The sequence below is a fragment of the Equus przewalskii genome, chromosome 3 (genome assembly GCF_037783145.1).
Source record: "Equus przewalskii isolate Varuska chromosome 3, EquPr2, whole genome shotgun sequence".
Classification (NCBI taxonomy): Eukaryota; Metazoa; Chordata; class Mammalia; order Perissodactyla; family Equidae; genus Equus; species Equus przewalskii.
In genome coordinates, this window is record NC_091833.1 from 86150904 (window position 1) to 86176340 (window position 25437).

At 41.2% G+C, this 25437-nt stretch overlaps 1 protein-coding gene across 14 annotated transcripts in view; it reads right to left on the bottom strand.

Annotated features, from left to right (window-relative positions):
- Positions 1-25437, bottom strand: part of LIMCH1 (LIM and calponin homology domains 1) — a 315692-nt gene that overhangs the window by 202541 nt on the left and 87714 nt on the right. For 2 of the 14 annotated variants that reach the window (XM_070612968.1, XM_070612964.1), the window contains exon 2: positions 8508-8719. The exons of 11 other annotated variants lie outside the window; for them this stretch is intronic. Coding sequence is in view for 1 of the 3 variants with exons in the window: in XM_070612958.1 (XP_070469059.1) it covers positions 8632-8658 (27 nt within the window). In the remaining 2 variants the exon portion in view is untranslated. The remainder of the gene's footprint in view (positions 1-8507; positions 8720-25437) is intronic. One more of the 14 variants, XM_070612958.1, reaches the window with a different exon arrangement.

The window sequence follows — 25437 nt, forward strand, 5'->3', positions numbered from 1 at the left end:
TCATAAATCATATTCATCTAAGCCAGAATTAACAATCAATCAATCATCTACTGAATACCTATCTCATACTGGGCAGAGTAATAGGTGTGAGACCAAAATGACAAGACCTAGTACAAAGAATCCACAATCCAGGGGGAAAGATAAAACATTACAATAGAGTAGGTGTTGCAAGAGAAACAAGGACCAAGAACTACACGCGCGTGGAGGAAGCAATTAACACAAATTGCATGACTGAAGAAATAGTTGAAGGCTAATAGTTCACATTCATATACCAATTATAATATGCCCTCTCTGTTCTAAATGCCTGCCATGTATTAATTTACTTAATCCTCAAAACAACCCAATGACACCAAGCTAGTAAATAGCACAGCCTGGATTTAACCTCAGGTAGTGTGACTACAGAGTTCATGAGCAAAGGAGTGAACTCTCTCTGCCTAAGATAGTCAAGGAAAGCCTTTGAGGGGCTGACTTGAGTTGGTCCTGAAGAATGAGAAGGGATTCCCCAAAGGAAAGAGATAAGTAGGGCACTCCAGGCAGACACAAAGACCTGTACAAAGGTTTCTTTGAGCAAAGAGGAAAAGTTCTAAGGGCTGAGCACAGAGGGGAGGCAGGCGAGAACCGGGAGGGTGGCAGGAGATGAGGTACCAGGGCAGGCATGGCCCAGATGGTAAAGAACCTGTGCGTCAGAACTATGGGTAATACTTGACGTTGAAACAAAGTGACACCCCAGAAGATGCGGTAAGGGAGGGGTCTTTGGTAATCATTCTCCCCATTTCCCACTAATTCCCCATTCCTAAAGAGATAGTCCCGGAATGACATTTTGCTTGTTGCTCTCAATTACTTCCTTGTGGACTCTCCCACCTCTATTTTATAGGCAGTGACTTCGCTGTTGGAATCTCAATGAGATTGAGACCCTATGTCCAGACTTTCCTTTAGGACCACCACTCCCAGCCCCAAGCACATCCCCCTACATACCATATCTACACCTATCTTTTCATCTTTTCCTGCCAGCTCAAAAGGAAGAAGTATACTTTCTCTTCCGTCTATCAAGGCTCTGGATCCAATTCCTTCCCACCCCCAGGTGCTGCCTTTATTACAACTTTACCCCTTGGTCCACAGCATCCTTCATCTCTGCTGGTGGCATAATGAGTTCCCTCTTCTCCTAAAAATCCTAATTCAATCCAGCCTCTTCAACCACCATCCTGTTTTTCTCCTTCTTTTCACAGTCCAAACTCCCTTTATGAGAATCCTGTACCCATTACCTTTATCATCATAGCTCAGCTGCCTCCAAGGTGTGCTCTTTAAATTCACTGAAAATTCCTAGAGGGTTAGGAGTTGGACCCTCAGACTCTGATTCTGAGCTCCACCAGCATAAGCTAAATAATAGGCAGATTAGTGAATTTCTACCAACCCTCAGCTTCCCCCCCTATGAAATGATAAGAGTACCTACTCCAAAGGTTTGTGCAAAGAGTAAATGAATTAATACATGTCAAGCTCTTCCCACAGTGCCTGATCTATAGTAAGAGCTCGATAAACTTCATTGTCAGTATTGGTAACAATACTAGAATTGCCATAGATCTCATTCTTGATTTCTGTCTTTCCAGTACTCTTTCCAGGTCTTTCCTCCCTGATCTTAAATGATGCCATGCTTTCCTGGTTCTCCTCTTAAATTTTAATATTGCCATACTGTCTGATCCAAAAGATATTTTTCTTATCTGATCTGAATCAATGTCTCAGCAGCAGGACAGTCAACCACTCCCTCTTTGTTGGATCATTTGCCCCTCCTGCCTCCCCACCCCAGATACTCTCAGTTCTCCTTCTACCTCATTCAATAAATACTCCTTTCTCCATTGCTTTGGGTATTTCTACCTCATTACCTAACTGTAAAATAAGGTTCTTTTTTCCTTTCTTCACTTTTCTTTTGTTCTCTCTCTAGCCACACACTCCCCTTTCCTGTGTACTCTCAAGATTTAAAATATCTCACATATGGTAAACCATGCATTTTTAATGTAAAAGGTAAGTATCTTACCTTTAAATATCTTGCATGTGATAACTCGCAAATTTTTGTATGTGGCACTAAAGTCCAGAATCAAATATCCAATTTCTTACTCAACACCCTCACTTGAGTACCCAATAAATATTTCACACTTAATAAGATCAAACAAAATTCATGATGTCTGTCCCCTGATTCAACCTGATCCACCTTTGGTCTTCTCTATGTCAACAAATGACACCACCATCTCCTATCCCCAATAACATGAAGACACATTCAAGCCATCAAGAAGAGCAACGTTCTTCTCTCTCAAATATATTTTATGTCTGTCCTTTTCCCTCTGTGTCTACACTACCACTCTAGTCCAAGCCTCCATCACTTCTCAGCAAGGTAACTGCAGCAGCCACCTCTGTGGTCTCTTGGCTTCCAGTCTGGCCCCTCCACAGCTATCTTCCACACGACATCCAGGAATCTTTCTATAGATCCATCCAGTGTCCCTTCTCACTAGACCAGAATAACTCCAAGTTACATACACAACTCCTTTATTCTATAGAAGAGAAAAACAATGTCCTGCCAGGTAAGTGATTTGCTCAAGGTCATACAGCTAGCTATCAGCAAAGATGAGACTAGAATCAGGTCTCCCTTGACCCAGATCAGGGCTTCATTGCCCCACCACCCTGCCTTCTGAAGGCACTTCCTGTGCCACTTATATTGCTACACTCTCCTTAATAACAATACCTCCTTAAATCTATTCAGTTTGGGTTGGCAAAGACACAGCACAGAAGTCCAGGCCTGAGGTTATTTAATCAGCATTATCAAATCATGATCCTCTCCAGCACTAGCTCTGAGTGCTTAATATTGAGGATAATAAAATGCAATCTGCAGAATCCATTTATATTTTCATCATGTCATCAGAAAACCAGAAGGCACTGTTTATAGCCAAAGATTGACAGAATCCACTAAAAAAAAGTCTAATTAAGAATACAGGCAATGCTCAAAAGCACCCTGGGAGCATTAAGTCCTCTGATCTAGACATTGCATGCTCTATGCACAGAAAATGGGTCAGTCCAGGAACATGTGAGTGGGTTTAGCAGTAAGTGTGTTTGCACATCCTCAAGCTGTTCTTGCCTTACAAAGAGACAGAAGAGAAGCTACAAAGAAAGACTGACAACACTCAAAGCGAGCTTTAACACAACATAAAGTGTTGGCAACTGATCTGAGAGCAAAGAGAAGGACGAGTCCAGAAAGAAAATGGGCTAGTAGAGTGCTTCTGGGCTGTGTGTGTTGTCTCCATTTCAAAGAGCAGAGGTGTGCTTCAGCCATGATGTTATTGTCACCTGGGTATCATATTGCTCCTTAAATAAATACTTCAGTTCTGGGCTAATTTTGGCAAATCAGTGTGTGTAACTGTCATTCAGTCCTCAGCACAGTGAAGTATAAAACCTCTGAATCAGGCAAACCTGGGTCCAAATTTCAGGTCTTGGGAGCTATCTTGACTGGATAAATAGCTTCATTTCCCTGAGCCTGCTCCCCTTACCTTTAAAAGATGGTTGTAGGAGACTGTTTGAGGAGGTTGTCAGAGGTTAGAAATCAAGAGCGGAAACCCTCTAGTAGGCTATTTAATACTAACTGGAAGTTCTATTACTTTTTTCCCCCCAAGCTTCACATCTAAGGAGAAGAAAAACTCCACAACTAGAGTGTGTAAATCGGGTGGTTGCAATTTTTGTTCAGAAATACTGTTCAGGAGAAAGTGAGTACAGCAGAGGCAGATTTGCCACTTCACAGCTGGATCTGGGTATGAGTGCTGGGTACAAAATCACACAGGCAAGTCTAGGTGACGACCTCCTATACACAATGTCTGGGTTAAATGAGACCGTAGGAAACAATTGTGCAAATCCAGAACATGGCACATTTTATAAGAAAATTGGCCTTCCAAAAGTCAATGTCATGAAGAGAAGGGGAGGGCTGCTATTCTAAAATAAGAGACATAACAACCAAGTACATTGTATGCTCCTTAATAAAATGCTAGTTTAAAAGAATTTTTAATGGGGGGCCAGCCTGGTGGCATAGTGGTTAAGTTTGTACACTCTGCTTCAGTGGCCTGGGGTTTGCTGGTTCCGATCCCAGGCGCAGACCTACACACCACTCATCAAGCTATGCTGTGGTGGCATCCCACACACAAAATAGAGGAATATTGGCACAGATGTTAGCTCAGCAACAATCTTCCTCATCAAAAGAAAAAAACTTTATAGATGACATTTTGGGCACAATTGGGGAAATTCAAATATATACTGGTCATTTGATAACATTAGGGCATTACCTCATATTAAGAGTGAAAATGGCATGGTTGTTATGTAGGAAAACGTTCTTATATTTTGGAGATGCATAGTAAAGTATTTAGAGGGAAAGGAGTTTGATGTCTAATTTATTTTGAAATGGTTGAAAAAATACTAGAAGTATGTGTGAATGTGTGTGTAAGAAGTAAATACAGAAAATGTTAACAATTATTGAAACTAGGTGGTGGGTATACGGGTTTCTTCGTACCAACCTTTCCTTCTTTCTTTCTTTCAAAGGTTTCAAAATATTCCTAATAAAATGTCATCTGGGGCTAGGGCTGAAAGCCATTCAGCAGTCCAGGGAAAGTACTCAGGTCAACAGCCTGCCCAGTGCCTCCGCATTTACTCCTAGGAGTACTTTTTCCTATTTGTTTTTGCTGATGACAGTCACTCACCAGTTCACCAGTGGTCATCTCATTTCCATTCAACCCACTCTCTCACCTGCTTACTGCACAGAAATGGCACTTGCCAGCCATCAAATGGACATGACGTTAGCATTGAGGATGGGAAGGAAGGAGGGGGTCAAGCCCCTTAGCTTCCTGTTCTGGGGCAAAGAACTGGAACTGAAGGCTCTGCCAAGTACATGCAGTCCTGTGATGACTGTAGAGCCGTCTGAAGAACTGATCAATTTCACTATTTGATATTCTAATAACTGAATAGTTTTAAGCTAAGAATCCAAAGTAACCACAAGACTGTTGCGCTTCACCAGTACTTGGCATTTAAAAAGGCATCAAAGTCAAGCTAGAAAACTACTAGAATTCACCCAAACAAGTTATTGGATTACCAAAGGAAAATAAAGCATGGCGAACTGCTCTTTAGTTATAAAGACAGGATGGTCACATTTTAAACAGCCTATCCTTTAAAAGGGAGGTCTGACTTGGGCAACACAGCAACAAGGAAAAGCAAGGAACCGACCAACATAGAAAGAGAGTGACTTTTAGGAAAGAGGGAAGGAATTATCACCGAGAGGGAGCCCAGAATGGGCTTCCCGAGTGGCAACATTCTACTTCTTGATTTGGGTCTACTTCTTGACACAGTGACTCCAAGACTGTCCACCTTAAATAATGAAGTAATCTACATATTTGTTTTATGTGGTTTTCTGAAATTGTGTTATATTTTACAATTAAAAAGATTTTAAAGGGGGAACTGGGAATATATAGGCTAAACTCCATAGTGGCTCAACCTCATTTGTGTTCTCTCATTAGTAGTTAAAGCCATTTTCCATTTGGTTTTACTCAGAAAAGACCTTATCGTGAGAAAATACCACTTTTAAGAGGTTTTTCCATTCAAATGTAATAAAAATACACCTCCATCTAATAATATTCCTCAAGTCCCCTATTAAAATGGTAACTGGGATCCACACGTGCCTGCTGCATAGTCTATTTTAAAACAAACATTTGAATATCTGACAAAGGAGCCAATGTACTGTTTTGCTTTGGAAAATAAAAGACATATAATCTTCTGAGAGTCTGCCATTTGAATGGCTCTGGGTGGGCACCTAGTGTTGGGAACACCCACAGTGCCCCTCATCCCCATCCTCTATCAATGGTTCTTTTGTTTGAATGGCACAGTTGTCTAGCGACACGTAGTCAAGATCTGTAGGAGGCCAAAAGTCAAGACAACTGGGTCGTAGCCACAGTTTTGCTAATAATCAAGGGCTTCCAGCAAATCTCTTCTCTAAGTCTAAGACATCTCTGCACAGATCCACAGACTCTCTGAACCCTCTTCTACTCTAGCCTCTCACCTTGAGATTTTGATGATAATAGTAACAGCATCTTTTATGGAACCCTTAATTGACTCATTTACTTCTCAGCTCCCTGGTATGGCAGTCAAGCTACCACAACTGGTTACACAGGTTATGCTTTAGATAAGGGCACCCAGCTGAGAAGACAAGTTGGGGCTAAAAGCCAGCCTGAGCCTTTGTCAAGCCACACAAACTCTTCTAAAGGAAGAGTACTGTTTTCCTAATTCACACAAAGCCACTGTCTGTACCCAAGCCCATACAGCCCACACACAAAGGTGCTCAGTGGGTTATCTGGGGCTCTGATGTAAGTACTATTACTGTCCCTGTTATTCAGATGAGGAAACTGAAGTACAGATTGTTAAGTAATTTGCCCAATTTCATATAGCTAGAAGCTGGCAGAGCCAGGGCTCTAAGCTGGGCAGTTTGGCTCCCGAGCCATGTTCCTAACCAGTATGCGTTGCTGCCTAAATATGCCTATGTCCCTGCTAATTTTCCCCTGGTATCAGTTGAGTTGTAGATAAATATCTGACTTCCCACCTTTGCCAGCTTCTTCTCTCTTCAATGTGCCTTTTCCTCAAAGTGTGAAATAAGAAAATAAACCCCCCAATCCAGAAAATTATCAAAATGTTTGTACGTTTCTTATCAATTCACTCAACACCCTGGATGAAATAATAACAATCTTTGTGATATCACTAGATTTTTACCTCTGTATTCAAAAAAATCATCACAAACATGCAAAAGATCCAAACTGAAATAATCCTACATATAACTTGACCCCCTATGGATTGAAACATAAATATCCATTAGTGGGGAGTGAAGGGGAAGAGAAGGAGGAAGGAAGACAAGATTCCTCATTTAAGACCATTAGGCATTTCTACAACAAAATATTTCTCTGCCTATCTTCCTCTGGTTCTTTAAATTTACAAACAATGTATTATGACAGGAAATCTGTTCTTTTAGCTGGTTGGTGATGAAGACAGCAGCTGGTAATCCCAGCCCACTAAAATGCCATTCGTCACTGGGCCTCACTGACACCGCAGTGTGGTGAGTGTGGTGGCTGCCCAACACTGAGGAAGCAGCTGCCATCTTGGCTTGGACGGGAGTGAACACTGCTCAGGCTCTCTTTACCTCTTCCTGCACAAACAATGTGCACATCAACGAGGAAGGAGTTCTGTCTTCAGACTGTTACAAAGAACTATAAGAAAACAGTGTAACACTGGACTACCCCAGGGAAATTTAAGAAAAAACAAGAGGCTATTCTTTATAAACCTAATAGATGAGAGCCATGTTTAGCCAAAAAAATAAAAAACAAAACCAACAAAAGGATCTTCTGCCCACACCTCATCTTGAAAAACTTCATTAACCAAAAGACTGGGGAGAAGAAGAAGGGAAAAAGGTTTAAAAGGTAACTGTTGTTGTTAGAACACTGCTATGTTCTAAGAGGTCCTTGATTATATTTAAAAAATTTCTTATAATCAAGTCATCCTGAGAGATGGCCTAGAACCAAGGGTGTTCTGCTAAATGCTTAACAATTGGTGTGGGGGGTGGGGGGGAACTGACGTAGCATTTGCCAATCTCCATGGTGTAAAAATTCCCACCACAGCCAATTTCAAGCTCAACCTGATGTCACTGAACACAGAATAAGGAGATGTATATAATGTTCTCTCCTGAGCCACATGAGCTCGCTCCAAAAGACCACTGTAAACTTTCAATCTGTATTACATATACATTATGAGGCTAACAGTTAAATGCAGTGTTTCAAATGTATTACAATTTCTAAATATCTGTGACATTGGAGAATTTATCAAATAATAATTGAAAACAAAGCATGTAACTACACAAACATTTAAATGTTCCTAAACTTGCACATGGTCTTGTTCATAAACAGTCAACATCTTATGGAAAGACACAACTACTATGATGATATAAACCTATTATCCTTTCAGATAGCTGTTTCTGATTTGCTGGCTACAGGTAGGCAAGAGAAAGCACAACTAAAGGTCTCCAATAAATTCCTGAAAATTGGAGCAGTCACAATAATCCAAAGTATAGCTCTTTCTCAAGCATTTAAAATCAAATATAAAAACTATACTTTTGTCCCCCTGAAGTAAACGTTTCCTAGCTGTGGCGTATGCTCAGGTCCTTGAAAGCTTGTACACTCTCTAGTCCTAAATTTGAAAACATATTTCTTCCTCCTTCCCTTACAGGGAAGCCAAGAATGCCAGCAAAGCTAATCATTGTCCCCAATCCATTCTAGTGTACAGTGATATGATTTTTAACTAAAGAAGTTTGTAGGCAATTAACCAGGTTATCATAACCTTTCAGAGGACAAGGGAAAAACACATCCCACTTCCAACATAAGGACACAAACTATCCAAACAAGAGGCTTGACTACACTGCCCCAAAGGTAATAAGCAGAACTTGCAAATCAGACCAGTTGCTAGTTGACCGCTGATTGCCACAGAGAGCTGTTGTTTGTAAATGGAAGAGAGGGAGGACTAATGCTGTTTGCAACAATCAACCGCTCTGTTCTTTCTGTTTTTTAATTGCTGGAACACCTGCTGCCTCGGTCTCTTCAGCCTCATCCATTATGCAGCATGTTGGTGGTGATGGGACCGGGATATGCCACTGCACACAATGACAAACCTGAGGAGAGACAAAGGAACAGACCCAACATCTCAAAGGACAGGCAGTGAATAGTCCACACGTTTCCTCTTCCTGCTCTCAGTGTTGGCAGGTCTTTTAAAGACCCACTCACACCAAAATTTATTTGAGTTGTCATTTTATGGCATTGGGAGGACTTAAAATGCAAAGACAATACTTGTTCTCCACATCATGTCTTTAGGGGGATTAAATTATTCTATCATGGGGGTTGGGCTTGAGATTTACTCTTTTTGGCCTTCCCGAGAGAGGAAATACTTACAGAAGCACTTCCCGAAGTGTCCCAAGAATCCTAGTTCTACAGGATGTTGAGAGATGTGATGTAGGAAAAAGGCTTCATAGTCAAGTAAATTTGGGGAATGCTGTATTGTTTAAAAATATGGTTTTTTTTCAACTTTGAGCTTCTCAGAGACAATAATATGCTAATGTGCACTGAGATCCTCCAGTAGGGGTTGAAATAGTGTTTTTCAATCTCTCTAATCAAGACCTCTTTTCGAGAAAACTCTGTGGTGGGTAGAACCAGTGTTAGTAGAATGTGCATTGGGAAACCCTGGCTGTCTGCAGAGGGGGCTAACTCAGCCTGCCTCGGGGGAACTAAACAAGCCCTCACACATGCCATTTGGCCTTTACCACATTGGACCACCTGGTACTTTCAAAAATTCGAATAAGCCACCCACATTTAAAAATCAGAAGAGCTAATATTTAAACAACAATAAAGGTTTTTTTATTGCTTCTCTTGGAAAAAAAAAAAGCGGACTAGTGGGGCACATGGTGCCCACAGACTTGCCTTCTCCGTGCAGTATTTTAAAGCATAAAGGAATTTAAAAAACAAACCATATAAGGCATCCAGTTTATAGTGAAGTTAAGGAAAGAAAAATTACAAGTGCACTTATGTACAGATGGTCAGAGAAGTGAAACAAGGCAAGTGGGAGTGGGATACTAAAGAAGTCTTCTGAAAAGTGGTGGGGAGAATGGAGGGATGCGTGCCAAGCTAAAAGGAGCTCCAAGAACACAAGCACAGGGCTGGAACCAATAAGTCATGAAAATAGATCACAGGCTGCTTCAAAATACAGATACAAAGCACATATGTTTCATTTAAATTTTCAATTTAATTGAGGGACACAGCAGTCAGGAATTTTAACAATTAAGTAGCCAAGAGCCATACATGGAGTCAAATCACACCATTTGGACATTAAATCCCATCTCTAAGAGGATAAAAACTAGATATTTCTTAGATATATGACTAAGTAATTCCCAAAACAATTTCCATCAAATGCCGGGTGAAAAAGCAATTACACCAAAATCCTCACCAGTTCCACAGACCTGGGATAGCAGGGCCTCCAAGAACCAATGATCCAGTTCAAAAATAATTCTGGAACCTCAGAGATCCTATTACTAAGAAGCAGAAATAGATTTTCAAGTGCTCGCTTTGAAATATTAAGCATTGTTCCACGCAGATCTTTCCACCATCCTAGAACATTTTTTAAAAACCAGTTCAAAGTGAGTCAGCTTCTAAAATAAAGCTTCACCTTGCCTGAAGTCACGATGCACAGTAGCTAAATTTCACCACAATTTGACTAGCACAATCTAAAAAACAAACAAAATGAAAAACACAGAAATATTTTCTTATAAGAAGTTAGATCTAACATATAATAGGCACTCAAAACATGTTTATCAATCTGAGTTAACATCTAACTGTTGTTCTATAATTTCTGTTTTCACATAATGACTCTTCCAAAATTTCTACTAACAACTCAAAACCCCAACCTCCAGACTTGATTGATCTTCTGTCTTTAGTCTCAAAAGAATGCCTTGCTTTCGGGGGCCCGCCCGGCCCCATGGCCAAGTGGTTAAGTTCACATCCTCCAGTTCGGTGGCCCAGGGTTTTGCCAGTTCGAACCCTGGGCAAGGACATGGCACCACTCATCAAGCCACGCTGAGGCAGCATCCCACAGGCCACAACTAGAAGGACTCACAACTAAAAATACACAAATACGTACCGGGGGGCTTTGGGGAGAAAAAGGAAAAATAAAATAGTTAAAAGAATGACTTGCTTTGAAAAGTTTGGCATCTTCAGACACAAAAAAGATCACTTTCCAAAATCTTAGGAGCTACCAGAATCTTCCCTAAACTTAGCACCTTCTTTTCCTTCCTCTAAGAAAGAACTGCCTTTCTTTTTTTCTGAGCAATTCCTTCCAACCCAGGCCCTTGTTCCTGCTCCCTCTCCCTCTGATCTCCTCCCCTCTCTCTTCTTTGCATTGCTGACCAAGCTGGGGGATTCTCAGAATACCCCTGTGCATATGGCAGTCTTGATTCAAATATTTTTAAATGTTTCCTACTACCTCGAGCTCAAGCCCTAACTTCTTAGGCTGCTGACCAAGGAATCTGCTATATGAGTTTACTCCTTGTGTGAATTCACCACACATATTCATGTCTCTTTGCATTTGCTTATGTCATTACAATATCTGGAATGCCCTCACTCTTTATATATTTATATCCAATCCCATATCCAAATCTCAAGATAAAAATACTCTAAGATTTCCCCAAAGCACCCACTAGCTCCTATATCCCTTAGCAAACCAAATTTCTCTCTAATTCCCAAAGTACTTACTATCTTTTATACACGAAATAGACAGGATTTATAATCAGGAGATCTGGGCTTGAATTCTACCTCCACCACTAACTAGCTATGTGATCTGGGGAAGAGACATCCGCACTGTAGCTCTTTCCTCACCTGTAAAATAGGGAAATGACAGCACTGATCTTAGGTAAGGATTAAATCAGGTTATATATATGAGAGAATGAAAATACATGAAAATGATTAGTGCAATTTACCTTGAATTTTCATTAATGTTTGTATGTTTTGTCCCTGAGTAGATTCAGTCATTCAACAATTACTTACAGAGCACATATTCTGTGCCTAATATTGTTCTAGGCACTGGAGATGTGGTCCCTGAATTTGTGGCCCCATCTAGTAGACAAGACAGATAGTAGACAATGTAACATATAACACTAGATAGTGATAAGAGCTTATGAAGAAATAGAGAGGAAAATATGAAAATAAAAAATGGCAAAGAAGAATGGATTGCTACTTGAGATATTTTAGACTGATAGGCTTCTCCAAGGAAGAGACACATAATCAGAGACCTGAATGAAGAAGGTGTGGGGCATTCCTGTGGGAAAAGCAGTCCTGGCGGAGAAATGCAAGTTCAAGGCCCACAGGTGGGTGTCTGGTAAGGTAAAAAGCGAACATGGCTGAAAGGGAGCCAGTAAGGGTGGCAGGGCAACAACATGAGGGCAGCAAGGCAGCTAAAAGTCTTATGGGCAATAATAAGGACCTTGGAACTTATTCTCAGTGATGTTCAAAGAGAAGAGAATTTTGAGCAGGGAAATGATGTGATTCAATTAAATTTTTAAAAATGATTCCGGTCATTGTATGGAGAATTGACACAAGGAAGGCGGGGTGGGGAGCTGGTGGGCAAGAGAGCGGAGAGGAAGATCATCGATGACACAACTGTGTAGGCCAGGTGAGAAAGATGGTAACTTGGACTAGGGTGGTAGCTGAGGAGATAATTAGAAGTGGTCAGATCCCAGGTTTACTTTGAAAGCAGAAGCTAAAAGATGTGCTGATGGACTAACCAAATGTGAGAGATATCAGCAAAGGAGAAGGGTCTAGAATGTCTATATGTTTTGACCTTGAACAACAGAGTACACAGTAGTACAGACTATTAAGATAGGGAAGACTTGGAGAGGAGCAGCTTTGGAAAGGAAAATCTAGAGCTGTATTTTATTCCTTTTAAGGTTGAGATGACTGTGTGATATCCAACTAGAAACACTAGGGAAACAGATATCCTAGAGCTCAAAGGAAAGGACAGAGCTGGAGATATATATTTGGACGTGGACCACAAGATAAAATTACCCATGGAGTGTACAAGAAAGGTCCGAGGACTGAACCCCAGGAGTAGCCAACAATTAAAAGTCAGGGAAAAGAGGAGAGTCCAGCAAAGGAGAACCAGAAGGAATGGCTAATGAGCTAGGAGGCCAATTATAAGATGAGGATGTGCTGGAAGCCAAGGGAGAAAAAAATGTTTTAAGAGAGAAGGAGTGGTTAATGGTCCAATGATGTTGAGAGGTTGTATAAGATGAGAACTGGGAATTATCTGTTGAATCTGGGCAATGGAGGACACGGGCAACCTTGACATGAGTAATTTCTACAGAATGGTGAAGATGCGAGTACAATGGAGTGGATAATGCAAGGAAAGCACAGTCAACTCTGAATGAGTAGATATGGAGAAGTAGGAGGAGATAGACATGTAGTTTAGAAAGGCACACACTAAAGGAATGACCCAGTAGTAAAAGAGAAGTCAATGATGTAGAAAAGAGAGGCATGACAATTGAGGGAGTAAAGAGTAAACCTCTGAATATGTGAGGGGATAGAGATCACAAGGGTAAGGTCTGGCCTTAGATGTGCAGGGAGAGGTCATTCACTGTAATAGAAGGAAGGCAGAGGAAATGAGTACAGATAGAGTAGATGATAAGTTTGATGGTGGGAAGATTAGCAGGTTTCTTCAAATTGCTTTTCAGAAGCTATCAGTAGAGGGTGAGAAAAGGAGAATAGTGTTTGAGGTTTAGGAAAGAAAAACATGAAGAATGGGGATAGTGAAGCGATACATGAGTGGTGAAGAAGTGTGAGCTGTCACTTTATGGTCCTTTCCTCCCTCAGCCCCTTCTCTGGCTCTCCTCCAAGAACCTCTACAGCTTTGCAGTTGTTATTCACAAACACAAAATCCTGGTACTTGTGCTTAAAGAGGAGCCTAATTTCTTTGAGAAGCTCAAAACCTGAAAGCCAGAAGAAACTCAAAGTCAGAGACTTTTCACAAGTTTTCCAAAACCAGCAATGATATTATCCTGGAAAAGGATATTAAAACTAGCAGGAAAGTTTTTCTGGAATATGGTCAGCCATGCCTCGGACACTATGAAAAATGCCTAGGACTGTAAGCATGGCCTGCAGCCCACATTTAGAGTCACCTTCATCTCGCATTTTGACAAGTACATGGGAGTCATTGGTGAGTGGGACATTCCAGAGAAACAACACTTCAAAGATATGGGAAATCTATTACTGACTTTAAAAAAGGAGGCAGAAAATAGACCAGCATAATATGTTTTTTGAGTTGTGACCACTCTTGTATATTCTGGAGTAATATAAAGGATCCTATTTCCCCCAAAGAAGGGGCAAGATCAACAAAGGTACAGGAGTGTCAGTCACTCAAATGTGGTTGGCTTTATTTCAACTGTTGTGGGGTGTGGTGGTTTAAAAATATCAATGTTTAGCTACCAAGAGGTACAGCTTACTGACTCTCCTCCTCCTAAGAGGTATCATGGTCTTCAGCCCAGTGGATTCATAGGATGACCCTGTGACATCCTTACATATATCAGCAAAAGCTGCCCTTTTGACTGACCTTATATTTAAGTGGAGCCATGATGACAAATCCTCTGTTGAGTCTTTTGGAAAGAAGGATTTGGAAATCGCTAAGATAAACACCTTGCCTGGGTTTCCTAGGGTAATATGCTAGCTTTGCAGATTCTTCAAAATGAGAGTCTATCCACAAGTGAGCTTCATGCACATTCTCAACAGACAAAAGCTCAGAGTTAGAAATCTGAGCTGCTACCCACATGCTACACCAACAGGCCAAACAACAGACAGCAAGAGTGTATAAAAGTAAACAGGACTCCAAAAGGTAGCTGGAGTGTCATCAGCAGCTTTGATCTTATCTGAATGAGAGAAAAACAGATATCTGACAATGCAGGGCTACAAGCCTTTCCCAAAACTCTTGAAGGTAATTTATAATTTCTTAGATTTTAGAATGGTAATATAATGTATGTTCTGTCTATTATGTAACACCTCCAAGGAGTCTAGGGAAGTATCCTGTAATTGAGCACAATATTTTTGCATAAAATGTGTGAATGTTCACATTAAATGGAGAAAATAAAGATAATGAATAGCTTAAAGCCATTTTAGATCAGGTTAGAGTCTTGTTACAAAGTGAATTACAAAAAGCGGAAGGAAGGAAGGCAAATTTAAAAAAACAAAACTTTTTAAAAACCTAAAATTAAAAGAAAACTTTAATTTCTCAAAACTTTTTGGGTTTTATGATTTTGCCCAAATGATTGTGGACCTGTAGAAACAAAACCAAACATGCAAGTTTTGGCCTATAAGTTTGCTATACAGTATTGGACTACCAGGCTCCCAAAGATCTGTCACTGTTACCATGTGAAAAGCAAATAGAAAAAATGGATATTATCAAAACATTGACCATCACCAGGTAAGCACTATCTTTTGGAGTATGATTTGTGACACTATATAAATGGGGCCCAGCATGTGTCAATGCTTCCAACTGTACTATGACGGACACTGCTGAATAGTATTTGGCCTCTGAGTTCAGTGGTATCTATAAGCATTGTGTTGAATATTTCCGTTTTCTGGCAGAGCTGCAAGATGTACAATGCTTACTGGCCACTAACCTTCCAGGAACATCATCTCCTGTGTGAGAATAATAAGGACCATGTGCCACGTCTGAATTCCTCTTAGGCAGGATCAGCAATATCAAGTTAAAAAGGAATTTAATAGACTCAAAGAGATACTTATATAGCCATGTTCATAGCAGCATTATTCACAATAGTGAAAAGACAGAAGTAACCCAAGTGTCCATCAACAAATGAATAAACAAACTGTGATACATACATACAATGGTATATTATTCAGCCTTAAAAAGAAAGGAAATCCCGTGACGTGCTACAACATGAATGAACATTGAGGACATCATACTAAGTGAGATAAGCCAGTCACAAAAGGACAAATACCATATGATACCACTTATTTGATGTGCCTAGAATAGTAAAATTCATAGAGACAGAAAATAGAATGGTGGTTACCAGGGGTGAGGGGAAAGGGAAATAGGGAGTTATTGTTTAATGGGTACAGAGTTCCAGTCTTGCAAGATGAAAAGAGTTCTGGAGATGGCTGTCGTGGTCACACAACAATATGGATGCACTGAATGCCACTGAACCGTACACTAAAATGTTAAACGGTAAATTCCGTTACACGTATTTTATACAATTAAAAATTAATAATCATAAAGAGGAATTTAATAGTACAAGAGGCATACTCAGAAAATCTACTGAACAACCTGAAAGATGATGCAGGAACTCTACAAGAAGCAGCCAAAAACAGTCCAAAATTACAAGGAAAAGAGTATAGCGATGGAGCAGAAAGCTACGTAGAAGACTAAAAGGAAAAGAAGACTGAACTGTTTGCCCCTGAATAAATCATCTCCTCGGAAATTCGTGGTGAGCTTCGGCGAGCAGGTTGGTGGCTTTCAAGAAGATGTGCAGCTTGGGGTTCACCCTACTCATTTTACCTCTTAGCTGAAGCTAAGAAACTGAACTGTTTCTAAGCCTTGATAAAAATCACAAATTTGAGAGGCCCAAGAAGCAGAGTTCATCAAGTAATCAAGAAGAAAGGGGAACCTATTAGCAGCGCTTCTCAATCTGATTGCACATTAAAATCACCTGGAAATATAGCCCCAGCCAGAGGCTCTGATTTAATTGTTGTGGGGCAGGGCCCAGGCACTGATATTTTTTAAAAGCTTCCCAGGTAATTCTAATATGCAGACAGGGTGGAGAATCCCTGATCTAGAGCAGTGTCAGCAGAAGTTTTCTGTAAGGGGCTGGACGGTAAATCTTTTTGTTTTTGTGAGCTATACTATCTCCGTCACAACTACTCAACTCTGCCTTTATAATGTGAAACTGCCATAGACAAACACAAATGAATAGTTGTGGTTGTGTTCCAATAAAACTTTATTTATAAAACCAAGCAGCGCCATAATTTGCTGACCTCTGCTCTATAGAGAAAGAAGGCTTCAGATTTTCTAAGTGGATAGACATTATTATTTGAGCTTTGGAAGGGGAATTTCAAACACAGAAAGGAGTAGGGTCAACCTAAAACAGTAATTTGAGAGTTAAAAACAAAAACTGTGGGGGAGAAAATAAAAAGGGAGGAAAACATCTGATCCAGTTCTACACGTGACATATAGATGGGAACAAAGCAACCCAAGAAGCGACTTGTACTTTCGCGTCTCTCTTTAAAACCAAGAGAGAACAAGGGGCTGGCCCCGTGGCCGAGTGGTTAAGTTCGCGCGCTCCGCTGCAGGCGGCCCAGTGTTTCGTCGGTTCGAATCCTGGGCGCGGACATGGCACTGCTCGTCAGACCACGCTGAGGCAGCGTCCCACATGCCACAACTAGAGGAACCCACAACGAAGAATACACAACTATGTACCGGGGGGCTTTGGGGAGAAAAAGGAAAAAATAAAAAAATCTTAAAAAAAAAAAAAAAAAACCAAGAGAGAACTGATGGAGAAAAGGGGACACAGAGCACTGGAAGAACAGAAATCATGTCCCAGGCTGCAGAAGAGGCAGTAAGAAAGGAATGTCAGTAGGGAGATTGTAATTTTACCTCAAGGTCCGGAGTCCAAAGGTTGAGGAAAGGCAAGCCTTTGAGAAGGATCATTTGGCCAAGAACATGGACCACACTGGCATGCTGGCAGCAGAGTCTTAGGAATCACTACCAAGGGCACTATCAGTTCAGAAACCCATCAAGCTGATTTCTCAGATGGGAACAAATGTCGGGACGGCGGGGGAACCACCCCCAAGAGCCTGGGTCACAGACTTTAGAATTCCAAAGAGGAAGCAGCAAATGGCAACACAGGGGTAAGAAAGTTTGGAGACTCTGCTGAGAATAAAAACATAGAAACGAGCAGGACAAAGATGGTGGGAAATGCAACTTGTAGAATTCCCTCCTCTAAATTCGGAGTAGCATCCTCAACTTAGTTCTGGGTTACTGGGAATGTAGTAGTCCTAGAGAAAAGTTTGGAAGTTGGAGGTTTTGAATAGTAGACAGGGATCCCAGGAAACACAAAGAGATGAGAGACCTCACCACTGCAAATTTTCTAAATTCTGCAAGTAGATGGACATGCTCTTGGTCACTGTGATCCAGGAGTAGATTTACCCTGCAGAATATTCACTGACTCAACAAACATTTGTGTGTACTTACTACTATGACAAAGACACTATGGTAGATACGAGAAATAGAAAGATGAGGCAGAGGGGAGGAGACAGTCATTAAATTACACAGACATAAAAATCACAACTGCTGTAAGTTTGAGAAAGGAAAAACATACGGTGCTAGGATGGGGAGACTTGATCTACTCAAGAAAATGGCTCCTGAGCTGAGTTCAGAAGACTGAGTAGAAGGTAAAAAAGGGAAGAGCCTTCCAGGAAGAGGAAATGGCATGTTCACAGCCCAGTGGAGGGAGAGAACATGGCAAGTGTGAGGTAGGAAGAAGGATACTCTAGCAGGAGCTCACACAAGAAAGGTGAGCACAGCCTAACACCTAGCCTGAGATGTGGGCAGAACTGGTGCAAGTCTTGCAGAGAACTTGCAGAAATGTCAAGTGAACCCAGGAACAATGGGAAGCCATGGAGCCATTTTAAATAGAGTTAGGGGAAAGGGCAACAGGTCAGCTTAGTGTTTCAGGAAGATCCCACTGTAAGAAAAAGATTGGGAAAAGAGGAGGTGGAGGGGTGGATGCAGAACAACATTGGAACGCTTCAATTGTAGATCCCTAACCGGAAACCATGTGGCAATTAACCAACAATGGTAGATTTCTACCAATTCAAAATGCCCAGGGTCCTGGATTCTAGACATTTGTCACAGATTCACTGGCAAAGGTAAAACCATAAAGTGTCTCTTCTTTTCTCCTGTTCTGTCTGAGCCCTAAAAAGATAAGAGAGCCTCTTCTCTAGGCTACAGCTGATAACGTAAATGCAAGTTTATCATAAAAAAGAAAAAGTGACCTCTAGGAAGTCAATTGTGTCTAGATCTTAAACAGTTGACACCTAGGTCACCCTGCCCTAGCTTTTCAGGGGGGCTTTGGGGTTTTGGAAAATAACTTCATAGCAAAAAAAAGAAAGCATGAATTTTTCTCAACTGGTTCCGTGCGTAGAAGGCCCTTTAAGATCTTTCAGAGGGTAAATGGTTGTAGCAGCACAGAAGACAATATTTGGTTGGTTCAATGTTCAGTTCAATATTCAGGTAGTTCATGATCTTGGATCCTCTCCAAGCAGTCTCATCCCAAGAGAATTGAGAGTTATGCCATGTTGGTGCTCAAAATTGCTTTGGCCTTCCACATAATACAAACTACACACGAGAGACCAACGTGTGCTAATAAACCTATGTTCACTGACTTCATATAAAAGATGGAATTTCAATATAAACTCTGAAAAAGTAAAGGGTCTATTTTAAATTTCCAGGCAATTACAAGTGAGGCAAAATGTTGCCTTTTGCCAGCTGTATTAGTTTTTGGGGGAAAAAAAAGCCAAGCAGACTTCTCCTCTTTTATGTTTCATATCTAAGCCACAAGCCAGCAAACACTGGTATTTACTCCAATGTTAATAAAAGTAAATTACTTTGTGGTTCTGGGTCACTGGTATAAAACTTGTGCTCTCTTTAGTTTATGTTATGTACAAAAGTTCAGATTTTCAAGATGCATCCAGCACAAACTGATGACTTACTTATGCTTTTCTACGCAATTCAAAGCATTTTTCAGTTTATGTTTAAATTACTTCTGCTTTTCTATGCCAAGTGGTCTCATGATTCCTCTGGAATTCTTTTTCTGTCTTCTTCTATCTTTTCACCTTTATGATGTTAGAACTTTTTCTTCTTCTTCTTTAGCCATCTCCTGGATTATAATCTACTCAGGAAGGAAGTCAAACCCATGAGAAGTTACGTTACCAGTGAAAACTTTCATCTCAAACTGTGAGTTACCAATAAAGATTTTTTCCAGAGAAATGGAATCTAATTAATCCTTTCTACAGTTGCTTTTTTATTTCCTAAAGGACACAAGGCAACTGGGACCAGCACAAACAACTTGAAAAGAACATTCCAGGACCTGATATACAGATGTCAAACATACTGCCCCCCTCCCAAATCCATCACGTCCCCACGCCAGATGCTGGGGCTGCATACACCCAAAGTTCAACATGCTTTCAAGTCAATTTTTCCATCAGCCAGATGCTCAAGTCAACAGTTCCCTTTATAATTATTTATCATACAAAGAGAATTACACAGACCTGAAGCAGCAGCCCCCTTGGCAAGGCTGGCCAAAATGCTAAATAGGTTGGTCTTCTGCAAGCTGTCCAAAAACATGCTACTGATTTAGACAGTCCTGCAGAACAATCAATCATGGTCTAGGCCCCGATGAAGGCCCGTGGTCTGCACATGTTCATTTCATTAAGATGTTACTTAGGTCTGAGGACTTTTCCTCTTTGTGTTTTTAAACTAAGGTAATCATTTCCATGCAAAGCAAAGGGACAGCATGTGAGAGAGGAAATGCCACTTGGGCTAATGTTTTGCTGGCTTTCACACATTTAGAAGGCTTTCACAATTCTAAGTCCTCAAAAAAAGATCCAGATTTGGGCTGGCCTGGTGGTGCAGCGGTTAAGTGCGCACATTCTGCTTTGGTAGCCCGGGGTTTGCTGGTTCAGATCCCGGGTGTGGACATGGAACTGCTTGGCAAGCCATGCTGTGGTAGACATCCCACATATAAAGCAGAGGAAGATGGACATGGTGTTAGCTCAGGGCCAGTCTTCCTCTGCGAAAAAGAGGAGGATTGGCAGCAGATGTTAGCTCAGGGCTAATCTTCCTAAAAAAAAAAAAAGATCCAGATTATGTTAAGGGTCTCCCAGCCCTTTAGAAATTGTCATGCTTTCAAGAACCTAAGAGAAACCAGGCAGTGGCCCTAAAAGCAACCCCGGTAAGCTCTGCCCCCACTTCTATCATTTTTGTGCTGTTTATCATAGACATCCTAAAGGCGCATCAGTAAGTGAAGACTCTACTCGCTTGCTCTGTGATTTAAGCAGAGATTTAGGTACCAACACATCAAAATGGGACCACAGACCCTTACCTGCTCAAAAACCATCTGTAATTTTCTTTTATGCTTTTTATCTTTTTATTTTTTCTAAGCAAAAGACAGTAAAAATTGTGCAACTCACAACAGAACTATACATCAAATGAGGCAATATCTCTTTGGTCATTTTAAGCAGTCAAAGAAATAAGTCCCAACAAACTGCCTCCAGCACTGCTAGGGCCTTGAGTGAGAGAAACATGGCCAAGAGCATGGTTCCAGAGCCAGACTGCCTGGGTCTGAAACCCTAGCTCATTCACTTCCTAGCAGTTTCCTCCTTTGTAAATTGGAGATAACAACAGTGCCTACCTCATAGTGTTTTTGTGAAGATTCAATGAATTTATAGGTGCTTAGGAAGTACTAGTGTTTAGAAGAAGGCCTGGCATATGGAAACCACTATATAAACATTCGCTATTAGTATTTCCACAAAACTATAAACAAACCGGATTATTGCATTTGTCACTAAACAAATGGAAAGAAATTAGGAACAAGAGAGGCACTCAGAAATGATTTGTTTGTTTGAAAAACAAAAAACAAAAATACAAACCCCAGCAATTTCCAAATGGCAGATAGGCAGTGCCTGCCACACCCAGGTCCTAGGGGAACTGAGGACAGCAGGAAATTCATCTGAGCGGGCATTTCCTTGCCACTATGCCTGTCACTTTGGCTCTAAACATCAGTCAACTACACCAACTGGAATAAAAGGCTTATCTCCAAAAGGAAAAGCCAAAAGGACACACCTTCTCAGCCACTCATAACAGCACACAAATGAACCATGGGAGGGCTGATGAGCAGAGGAACTTGTGACCAAAGCACGTCACTCTTTCCAAAGACTGAGTTGAGCTGGAGTATATGGTGGGAGTGGCTCCGACACAGGTGGGCCTCGCAGGGCATGGAAACTGGCAGCTGCCGCAAGAGGAGCACCAAAGCTCGCTAGTAACAGCTATCACATCACAATAAATCTGAAGTGATGAACAGTTCATTTTCTGAATGCCAGCATCAAGTCACCTTAAGTCCACCCTGTAGGCTGAAATATTTAACTGTATTAAATATTAGCTCAGAGGGATGGGTAGAAAAATTATGCACAGAATTTTAGGGCTGGCTTATTATCCTAACTCCTCTGGAAACAAAAACCTGCCTCTTTGGCATTCCTCCTGCCTTAACGTGGATCTAGAACCTGCCTTCTGTCTCTTTCCTGTCTCCTTCTTAAATGCCTTTGTGCCTAGGCATGGGTTTGTGACAATCCTCCCCTCGGGACCAGAATCACCTCTGCTCTCTCCAGGCCGGTCTCAGGCGGTCTCAGCCCACTCCCATTTCCTCTGTCTTCCAACCACCAGATCCTCAGACTCTGTAAGGGTGGGGCCAGCATCCACATTTTTAACAAGATCCCCTCCCCCAAGGAGATTCTTACTCTAATTTAGACGTGCATTCCTTGAAGTGGCAGGGTTGTATCTTTAAATATGCTATGCCCAGGGCCTATCATAGGGCTGTACACACAGTGGATGCTCAAAAATATTTATTTAATGGACAAATCCACAGTAAGTTCAACTTCTAAAGGGATGTAATTCTTTGAATATCTTTTTGCAGGAGAGAGGCTCCTCCATTCCATATCAGCCTGACCTCAAACCTCAACTGCCCCACACTGTGCAGCCTCCCCTGAAAGACCTGAACTCAAAAGGCTTCCAACGGCAGCATCTGCTTCCCTGCTATCCTTTTGCTCTTGACACCACCTCACAACTACTCGATCGACTTTGCATTTCCATCAAGATCTCCAATCACCCTATTCTCCTATCCTGTTGCTTGTGTTTTGGCTTCGATGACCTTCCTGCGCAGCTGGGCTGAATGATTGACAACTTCAGATGGAATTACCATCTCCTGATGTACTTTGTCTGTACCTGTACCCTTCAACAAACCCACAAATCCTTAGTGGGTGGCTGTCTTTCTAAAAGTTCAACTCTCACTTCTATGAGGGCAACTTTCAAATTTATATTTCTAGCCCAATCTCTAACCAGATCCAAATCTGCAACTGCTGAGATAACTTCACATGTATAGCCTGCTGGATGCTCAAACGCACCGTGGCCCAAAGCAAGCTCAGTATCTCCCCTGCCAAAGCAGATTCTTCTCCTGGTTTCCCCATTGCTTCTCAAAGTACTGCCAGTGCATTTGCCACAAAGACAAACTTCAGTACCTGTCTTCTCTTTATTTCCCACCATCATTCTGTGACTCTATAAGGTCTGCTCCTATAAGGTCCCACTGGCAGCCTTCCACACAATTCTAGCTCCCATTGAGCAGCCCCAGTCTCTGGACTCAGGTAACACTATCTTCTCCCTACATCCCTTCAGCCTCGGGAGGAAGAGTAGCTTTCTGCCATTGCTAATCTCTGGGTTGCCTCACTGTCCGTTCAGCTTCTTAGCCCTTAAACCATCTGTGTAACTGATGCCTTCTATTAAATTCCCTCCATTGAAATACCTAATATGGCTTTTGTTTTCCTTACTAAAGTCTAACTGGTTCTCCATCCTAATTGGAGTTTCCTCTTTAACTCTACTCTGATTCATCCTGATAATTTCTGCCATGAAGCCAGCCATAATCATCATCATCACCATCAAAACAGTATATCACACAAAAGTACATCAGAAATCATCATTGATACAGTGCTTGGATGTTAAGCAATACACTGGGACTTTTACACATCACAGTTCATTGTTCCTTATAAAATCCAATGAGGCCAGTATTTTTATCCCCATTTTATAACTGAGAATAATGAGGGTTACCGAGCAACTTATGCAGGTTAAACAGCAACTAAGTGACTCAGCATGCCTCAAAAGTTCATGCAGGTTCATGAAAACTCCTTCCACTCTAGTATACTATTCAGACACTATCAATTACTCCTCATTGTCTCAGGAAAAAGTTCAAATTCCTTGGTCTAATCTTCAAAAGAGCCTCCCAGCAGCCCAGCTTTAACTCACCTTTCCAGTCTTGGCCCTACTTTCTCCTTCCCATATCCAGATTGACTCTATGCTGTTTCCCTCACATGTGTGATCAGTAATTTCCCACCCCTGTCCTATCACTCAGGTGTCTTTCAAGATCTATTCAAAATGTGATTTAATTTCAGCGTAATAAATATTAACTGCCTACTGTTTCCACAGCACGGTCCTCTTGCCTTTCTCTGAAGTTCCCCATTTCGTAATTTCTCACTCATTTATCTATTGTTTGGTTTATATTCTAGTTATGTTCTTATTTTAATACCTTTATTAAATTGTAAAATCCTTGAGGGAAAAGATGGTGTTTTAGAGATTTTTTAAAATCTCCTATCAGCATCTAGGGGGGACTTTTACTAACCACTCTTAGATGATTTGCAAATATTTGTTGAATTCATTTCTATAACTCTTCACAGCTGCTGCATCATGTGGTTTCTTGGAAGAAATGGAAGTCAAAGGCCTAGACTTTGTCCAGATTCTCTACCTTCACCATCGTTAGGGACATGGATCCCAGAGCCAAGCTGTCTAACTGCCTAAGTTGTAACTCAGCTCCAGCACTTTGTATCTGTATGATTTGGGCTGAGCTACTTAACTACCTGGGCCACTGTTTTCTCACCTATAAAATGAAAATAACAAAACTAGGTTGCCTCATATCACTATTGGGAGGATTAAATGAGCTGTTTATGTAAAGCGCTTACAACAGCGCCTGGGACATACTAAGTGCTCAATAAATGTTAATTCTTAATTAACCTGACATCACCTCTCAAACCAGTGGTAGGATGGACCCAGTTAAAATGCACATAATTACCCTAAGTTGTGGAGATGAAAATCTCAGATCCATAATCTCCTTCTAAGTCTCATTCTGGCCTTCAGAAAGCAAACAGTCTATACCTTTAAAACAAGACAATCAAATTTATTATAAGCAGAATAATGTCAATAAGACTGTGAAAGGAAGATAAAATCACGTGACAATTGAGAAGTTAAAATATTTCAGAAAACTCATCTAAATTCAGAGTTACGTGTCCAATAAACTCCACAGATTTGTTGCATGGTGCCTATTTGTAGAGAACACACACGCATTTTCTCTGTATCTAAGCACTGTGTGAACTCTGGATTTTTAGGTTTGCTCTGCCCAGTTTCCTGGGGGTACTTTCCCTTTGTGCCCTCCAGCTCTGATGGTCTTAGCATCAGTGACAGCGCTGGTTGGCCTTCCTTTCTTAAATAATAATAAAATATTGTCCTTGCCCTTGAAACCCAGCCTCCACATCGTAAGGAAGTCCAGGCCACATGGAGAGGTCCCACGTAGGTACTATGGTGACAGTCCCAGCTCAGGTCTCAGCTGACCTCCAGCATCAACCATGAAGGTCAACCATGAGACGTGTGAACAAGTGAGCTTCAGACAGTTCCAGGTCACAGCCTCTGAGCTGACCCAGCTGACGAGTGAACAGAGACAAGCTATCCCAGCAGCTCTGACCAAATTGCAGGTTTGTGAGTGGAATAAACTGTCACTGTTCTCAGCCACTGAGTTTTGGGGTAATTTGTTTGTGAAGCAGACACAGTAACTAGAGCAGACAGTTTGTTACACAGCAATAGCTAATCAATAAAGGCAGTATCTTTGATCTGCTTCTGCCTTAGCGTATCTCCCTCAAAACTGCAACATTGGTCAAAGAAGATGGTCCAAGCCACACAGTATTGTTTTAAATC